The 7,767-nt window shown below is 50.7% G+C and overlaps 1 protein-coding gene across 1 annotated transcript in view; it reads right to left on the bottom strand.

The window, feature by feature from the left end:
• Positions 1 to 533: 533 nt before the first annotated feature.
• LOC143692464 (uncharacterized) overlaps positions 534 to 7,767 on the bottom strand; it is a 270,414-nt gene continuing 263,180 nt past the window's right edge. The window contains exon 4 of the mRNA XM_077172697.1: positions 534 to 1,009. Coding sequence (XP_077028812.1) covers positions 534 to 1,009 — 476 coding nt within the window. The remainder of the gene's footprint in view (positions 1,010 to 7,767) is intronic.

Genomic DNA, 7,767 nt, shown 5'->3' with positions numbered 1-7,767 from the left:
ATGGGATTCCCCAATTTCCTGCTCCCGCTAAAACCACGCTGCCCTCGCTGCCCTCCCGCCTCCCATGGAAAGCACAAAAGGCAAAGATCCTGGGCTGGGATATGAACAATTTATTGGGAACAGCAACGAGATAAGGAAAAAATGAAACAGAAACAATATTGATAACAGAAGGGATAAACAAAACTTTTACAGGGAAAACTAAACACAACTGACTGTCTCTTCCCAGCCACAATTTCCCCTGTCTGGAAAGGACACCCTTCTCCTCAGGGAGAGAGAGAGAGAGAGTCCCTTTCCTGCCCCTGGCAATGGCCTGAGGTGGGAGTGAATGGAATGAAAGGGCCATGGCATGACCATCATGTTCTTCAATCCCACATCATGTCACAGGGCAGGAAAAGGGACAGGTGTCTTCCCAGCATGGATCATGGGCAAAACGGATCCCCAGGACTCTTCCCAACGTGGGTCCTCTAAAGGGGGATGAAGCTGGAGTGGTGCATGAAGCTCTTCCTGCAGCTGGGGCATTTGCAGGCCTTTCCTTACTGGTGCCTCCGTTGGTGTTTTGTCAAGTGAGAGCTGCTGGTGAAGCTCTTCCCACACTGGGGACACTCGTAGGGCCTCTCCCCAGTGTGGATGCGCTGGTGCCTGATGAGGTGGGCTTTCTGCTTGAAGCCCTTCCCACAGTCAGGGCAGCTCTGCCTCTCATCAGTGTGAATTCGCTGGTGGCAGAGGAGACTGGAGCTGGTCTGAAACCTCTTCCCACACTGGGGACACTCGTAGGGCCTCTCCCCAGTGTGGATGCGTTGGTGGGTGATGAGGGCAGAGCTGCAGCTGAAGCCCTTCCCACACTCCCCACACTCGTAGGGCCATTCCCCAGTGTGGATCATCTGGTGGCTGATCAGGGTGCTGCTCTGCCTGAAGCTCTTCCCACACTCCAAGCACTTGTGGGGCTTTTTCCCATCATGAATCTGCTCATGGGCCACCAGCTCCGAGCTCTGGCTGAAGCTCTGTCCACCTTCCTGGCTCAGGGTGGGTCTTTCCTCCTCAGAGCACCCTGGTCTGGGTTTGGAGCCCCTTCTCCTGTGGGATCTCTGGGGCTTTTCCTCTACATTGGAATTCTGCACCGTGGAGCCACTCAAAATGGCCTCTTCCATGAGGTTCTGCTTTGAGGATTTGTCCTCCCTGGTCTCCATCCTCAGCTTCTTCCCTGGGGGAGGAAGGACAAGGAGAGGATGGGATTTGCCTCCGTGCCAGAGGGAAGGGGAAGGAGATCCCCCCAGTGCATCCCCAGCAGGACGGGGTTGGCAGCAGGGTTGTCCTGCAGCCAGGGGCTGTGCTGGGCTGGGAGATGGAGCAGGAGAGAGGGGGAAAGGGGCACTGACTTCCTCCTCATCTGCCTGGGTGTCCCAGGGCATTGTGTCAGTTTGAAAAGACAGGTGTCTGCTAAGGAAGGTAGGAGACTCCCTTGAAATGGAAAATGTTAATCCCTTCACTTGGAATTATAATTTTCAAAACAAGAGGCTGTCAAGCAAAATCTATGGGAATAGGAATAACAATTCTTCAGAAGGAAAATTAAAAATACACATGCAGTAGTACTAAAAACCACTTACAGAGTAAGAATACGACCTGACACCCTGTGGGTCAGAGTGTTGGTAGCACTCCTGTTAAATGGTGGCTGCAGTGCTCCTGCAGGGACAGGTGTGGTTCTGTTGGAGCAGTGATCCTGTAGAAGGGTGGAGTTTTCCTCTGAAGGTCCAGTTGTGGCGTCTATTGGCCTGGTCTTCCTCTGGGATCCAGTGGAGCTGAAAGCTGCTCTTCTGGGAATCTTGTGGGAGAAGGCTGACTCTGTTGTTCACATTCTCAGATTATATCCCGGTAGGAATGCTTGGCTCCTCCCTCTGGGCAGAGCTTCTCACAATGGGATGATGGAATTTTTATCAGTGACACTCAATGGCCCATTAACAGAAGATATCTCCCTGGAGGGAGGATTCATGTGGAAGAGATAAAGTAAACTGCTCAATTAACAGATGATAATTGCCCCAGCTTTACCAGAGGGTAATTGAATACACACCCAGCTAAACCTGAGACACTGTTCCAGCCTTGGAAAGCAGGATTTGGTACCAGGATTCTTTAGGGAATGCAACCCTGATTGAAGGCAGAGATAGAATCTCCAGAGCCTGCAGCCAGAAATGGACAGTTGTGTGATACTCATTTCAACATCTTCTCTTTCGGAATTATTGACTAATGATTATTTGCTTTGCCTACCTAATATTTTTGTAATTTTTTGCAAATTTGCATTATCTAAATTACACTGTTCCTTAAGTTAAGTTGGTGTCTGTGTCTTTGGTGCGGGCCCTGCCCACTGGCGAAACAGGGCCCAATCCTGCCTAAGTGTTACCTGGGGAGACAAAACCCTCACTGCAAATGTGCCCCCTTCCTCCTTGTTCCCCACACTTCATGCACTGATCATGATGTCCTATGGTCTGGGCTATCCCTGGGGTCAGCTGGGATCTCCTGTCCTGGCTGTGTCCCCTCCCAAGCTCCCCCACACCCTCAGCCCCTCCCCAGCGTGGCCGAAGGAGGGGCAGGACAGGCCTTGGCTCAGTGCGAGCTCAGCAAGAACAAAACCATCTCTGTGTGCTCAGCCCTGTGCTCAGCCCCCGGGCCCGGCATTTCCTCCACTGCCACCCCGGAGCCCCCTTTCCCACCCCTCTGCCCCACGGCCGCCGCAGCACCGGCTGACAATAGAAGCAATTCTGGGGCAATTCCAAGTTTCCTTGGTTCCTGCACAGCTCCAGCTCAGCTCCTGGCAGGTTACAATTAAAGAAAAGTGCAAATTCGGCCCAATACAGATATTATTAAAAGGAAGTGGAAGCTCTGTGTAGCTGTCACAAAGGTGACAGGGATGAAGAGAATAATGATTCTCACATTTGGCAAAAAACCCAAGCCTGGGAATTCAGTAGTTATTTGGGAATTTAGCTACTTTAGCTGGGCTTCTTGTGGGACTTTTAGCAGCCTTGTGTTCCTCACCATGTGGTGAATGAACCTTGTCAGTCTTGCTGCTATCATTTGCTTCATTTCCTCCAGTGATTTTAACAAACTTTTCAAGGAGGGACAACAAAATATTTTCTTTACACTCCAGTCCCACAACAGCCATTTTCCTCATCAGTTCTCCCATAGGTTGCTCAGATGAAGCTGCGTCAGTTTCCAAGACTTCCTCCAGAGAGACTCACAACCTCCTCAGAGGAAGGAACCATGCTGTTGTCAAAGGCAACTGGGGTCAAAGAACAGTGCCCTGAACTCACTGTGTCAAAATAATTTCACAATCTGGTTAAGAAAATATTAGAGAGATGCCATTTTCCCTGGAGAAGGGCACGTGTGACATTGTCCCCTGTGTGTGAGGCCTTCCCGGGGTGGGGGTTTTACACCTGAGCCAGTTTGGGTAAGGGGGGTGGTGTTCACCCCCTGAGCAGGGATTACCCCACTGTTTCAGGCTGCAATGTAAGATGGAACCAAATGCATGTTTTCAATCCCCATCTTCATCAACTGCTATAAACAGGTGGGGCAGTGTTCTTGATCTCTTCCATGACTCAGCCCTGATAACGCCTTCCAGGGGAGATATCTTCTGGGAATGGGCCATTGAGTGTCACTGCAGGACTGATAAAATTCCATCATCCCATTGTGGGATGCTCCGCCCAGGGGGAGGATCCAAGCATTGCTACCTGCATATAAGCTGAGCCTTGCAACACCAGGAGCAGCTTGCCTACTGGATTCCCAGAGGACAAGAGCTCCAGAACCACCAGAGACCTTCAGAGGAAGACCAGACCCTTCTACAGGATCACTGCTTGGACAGAATCACGTTCATCACTCCAACAGGACTGCAGCCACCATTTAATGGGACTGCTGCCACCACCCTGAGCAACAGGGTGTCAGGTTATATCCTGACTCTATCAGTTTAAGGCAGTGTTTCTGCATCATTGCCTTGATCTTCATTTTCTTATAAAATTGTAATCCTGGTTTAGACCCTCCCCAGGTTTGCCTTCAAACAAGTACAAAATTCAATGTACTTATCCCTTGTTTTCTTCTCAAAACAGGATTTTCCATCCCATAAACTTAGCCAGATGGAGGAGGAGGCTGTGAGGAAGAAGAAGGTGCCCCAGGAGCCCCAGGCAGGTGAGGAGGAAGTCAATGCCCCTTTCCCCCTCTCTCCTGCTCCATCTCCCAGCCCAGCTGGTGGTCCATGAGCAGCTTCATGATGGGGAGAAGCCCCACAAGTGCTTGGAGTGTGGGAAGAGCTTCAGGCAGAGCAGCACCCTGATCAGCCACCAGATGATCCACACCGGGGAATGGCCCTACGAGTGTGGGGAGTGTGGGAAGTGTGATGGTGTTGGCAGGGTTCTTAGGATGAGAGAAGAGACAAGAATGTCGACTCCATGTTTCAGAAGGCTTGATTTATTATTTTATGATATATATTATATTAAATCTGTGCTACAAGAATAGAAGAAAGTATATTATCAGAAGTCTAGCTATGAATAGAAAAGGAATGATAACAAAGGCTTGTGACTGACTGAGACAGTCCGGACAGCTGGACTGTGAATGGCCATTATTAGAAACAACCACATGAGACCAATCACAGATCCACTTGTTGCATTCCACACGACCAAATTATCATTGTTTACATTTTGTTCCTGAGGCCTCTCAGCTTCGCAAGAGAAAAATCCTAAGGAAAGGATTTTTCAGAAAATATCATGGCTACAGGGAAGGGCTTCAGCTGCATGTCCCACCTCATCACCCACCGGCGCATCCACACTGGGGAGAGGCCCTACGAGTGTCCCCAGTGTGGGAAGAGCTTCCCCAGCAGCTCTCACTTGACCAGACACCAACAGATCCACCCATAGGGGAAGCCCTGCAACATCTCTGACTGTGGGAAGAGCTTCCTGCACTGCTCCAACTCCATGCCCCATGAGAGGACCCACTTTGGGCAGAGCCCTGGTAACCCACATTCCCTGTGATCCATGTTGGGAGGAGATCTTGATGGTTATCCTTTTGGTCTGGCCCTAATTTTTTTCTGATTTGTCTCTATTACTTAAAAATAATACGACTAAAAAGAAAGTAATTGATCAAAGATGTCTAAAGTGCCACAATTTAACAGGTATTTCAGATGGAATTTATGGTTTGGGGACATATTTTGGGGGATTTGTGGGTTCTTGGGTGATTTCAGGAAGTGTTCTCCGTATCTTTGCACTCCAAAGTCAAGATGATTTGATCTGTCACCTCAAAATTACTTAATTGCCCTGAAAAAAACTCAGTCATACCCCACAAGGGCTCAATCCCACCTCAAATTGGCTTGTTCCCACCTCAAAAAAAAAATCAGTCCCATGTCAAAATTACTCAATTCCACAGCCTCTAGGGTGAGATGGGATTGGAAGGAGATTTGGGGAAGTGGCATACAAATTTGGAGAAGTGGGATCAGGATTGTGTGGGGCTGGGTGTGTGGGATGTATTTTGATAATAAATAAAACATTCAGATTATTAACTTCTATCCCATTCATTTTCCATCAGTTCTGGTTTGTTTTTCAGAGTGCCACCTTCTCAGCTGATTGTGTTTCTGTCCTCCTTTCTCTCCTGCCTCTCTTTGCCTGCTCTGTTTCTCTCTCAGTGTCTCCCTTGACCCAAGGGCAGCTCCCACCAAAGACCCTGCCCTGATTTAATTCCCAATCCATGAGCTACAACAACCATGGGTGAAGTTATGAAGGCTGGCAGTGAAATGTCACTGTAAGATCTTGCTCCACTTGGCTTTTGGCTCCTTCTTAGGGCTTTGCCTTCAAGAGCAGGAACATCTTTTCCTGGCTGGGAACTGGAATTCCAGCCCCTGGCAGTGTGTGCCATGGATCCCAGAGGGGCATTCCCGAGGCTGCCAGGGTGCTGCCCCTGCCGTGCCTCCCAAGGAGCTGTGCAGGGCCAGGGCACAAGGTCCAGCAGCTCTGTTGGTGCTGCAGTGCCACAAGGGCCCCTGCTTCCATGAGTTTCCCTACTGCCAGCAGTGGTTCCTTGGTTCCCATGATGCCCTGCTGCTGTGTCACCATGGATATTTGGTGCCATGAAGTTCTTCAGTGTCACAATGGCCTCCTTGGATGGGCAGTGTCACCATGGACCATTGACTCCAGGCAGCCCCGCTGGGTCACCATCGACTCTTTGGTTCCATGAGGGTCTGGGGGTGTCTCCATGGTTTCCTTGGGTCCACAGTGTCACAATGGACCACTGGATCCACGTGGCCCTGCTGTGTCACCATGGCCCCTTGGTTCCATGGGACCCCAGGGTCACAATTGACACCTTGTTTCCATGTCACCCCAAAATGGCCCCTTCATTCCATGAAAAATACAAAAGTTTTGTAGAAACATTGAGCAAATCCTGCTTAACACACCTGAGAACATCTGTTGGCATTCAAGAGAGAGGTTAAAGGTGAGGATGGCACCAGCAGCTTCCATCTGCAACAGAGATCCAGGGAAAGGACAGGGACAGAGAATTCAGGTGGAAGACTCAGAGAATTCTGCTTCCAGAGATCATTTCTGCTCACACTGTCCCTTGGAGAAAGGTGACACCATTCCAGGCAGCCTGGACTGAGCAGGTGGCTCCTGAGTGGGGTTTGTTGTTCAGGAAACCTGCTCAGGCTTTTCCACTCTTTCCTCACCAACAGGAAAACTTCTCCTGGGGCTGTGTGCAGGCAGAGCCCTGAGGAGAGCAGGTGGGACACGGTGCAATGGGCTGGGACATGGAGCTGCAGAGCTCAGGGACAAGGTTCTGCTGCAGGGCACAGGGATGTCAGTGCCAGGTGGGCCATGTCAGACATGGTGAGGCTGGGGGTGAGGAGCAGCTTGTCCAAACAGGGTCAGCCCTCAAGGGGCTCATTCTTCTTTGTGCCCAGACCTCCTAAGGAGACATTCAGCATCAAGATCACCTGGGGAATGCTTCTATCTGCTCTTCTCTGACCTGAAAAATAAAAAAATACACAGTTGAATAAAGAAGAAAAGTCATGAGGTGCACTTGAAATTTCCTCCTTACAAGAATCCCAAACTGATTACAATCAGCTGCACAAGCCCTGGAGACTTGAAGACCACTGAAGGAAGACAAAGAGTCCTCAAGAGTTTTCTGTATTTTGATGGTCCCCACGGTGGATTTGGGGCTAAGTCCAGGACCCTCAGGCACTGAGAGAAGGGTGAAGAAGCTGCTCAAGGAGTCACAAGCAAAACTCCAAGTCCCTTGGAGCATCACTGGGCCCCACTGAGGGCAGGGAGGGCCAAAGGCTCCCCAGGGACTGCAGAGAGCAGATCCTTGAGGCCAGGATTGCAGGGAGCCACAGGCTCTGAGCAGGGAACTGCAATGCTGAGCAAGGCCTGGGCTGGCTGGGGGAAGCAGAAAGGCCAAGCCCTGAGCCCAGCCTGGGACAGCAGGGCCTGTCCCTCACGGGTGGCTCGGGGCTGTTTGTGGGGCAGTGGAATATGGGGGGCAGCAAGGACAAATGCCATAAACCTGTGTGACACTGCAGACCCTCATGGAACCAAGGGGCCAGTGGGACACTGTGGGAAGTTGTGGAACCAAGGGGATCATTGTGGCACTGCTGGGACCAGGGAACCAAGGGGCCAGTATGACACTGTGGGGCTTCATGGAAACAAGAGGCCATTGTGAGGCTGCAGGGCTGGAACACCCCAGAACACTGAAATGCTGGGGGTAACCAGAGGTTCCTCTCCTTGAGTTTGGTGCACAGGAGAAACA

This window comes from Agelaius phoeniceus, assembly GCF_051311805.1.
Source record: "Agelaius phoeniceus isolate bAgePho1 chromosome W unlocalized genomic scaffold, bAgePho1.hap1 SUPER_W_unloc_1, whole genome shotgun sequence".
In the NCBI taxonomy this organism is placed as follows: Eukaryota; Metazoa; Chordata; class Aves; order Passeriformes; family Icteridae; genus Agelaius; species Agelaius phoeniceus.
Note: the sequence above shows the minus strand (reverse complement) of the source record. Positions and strands in the feature narration are given on the sequence as shown.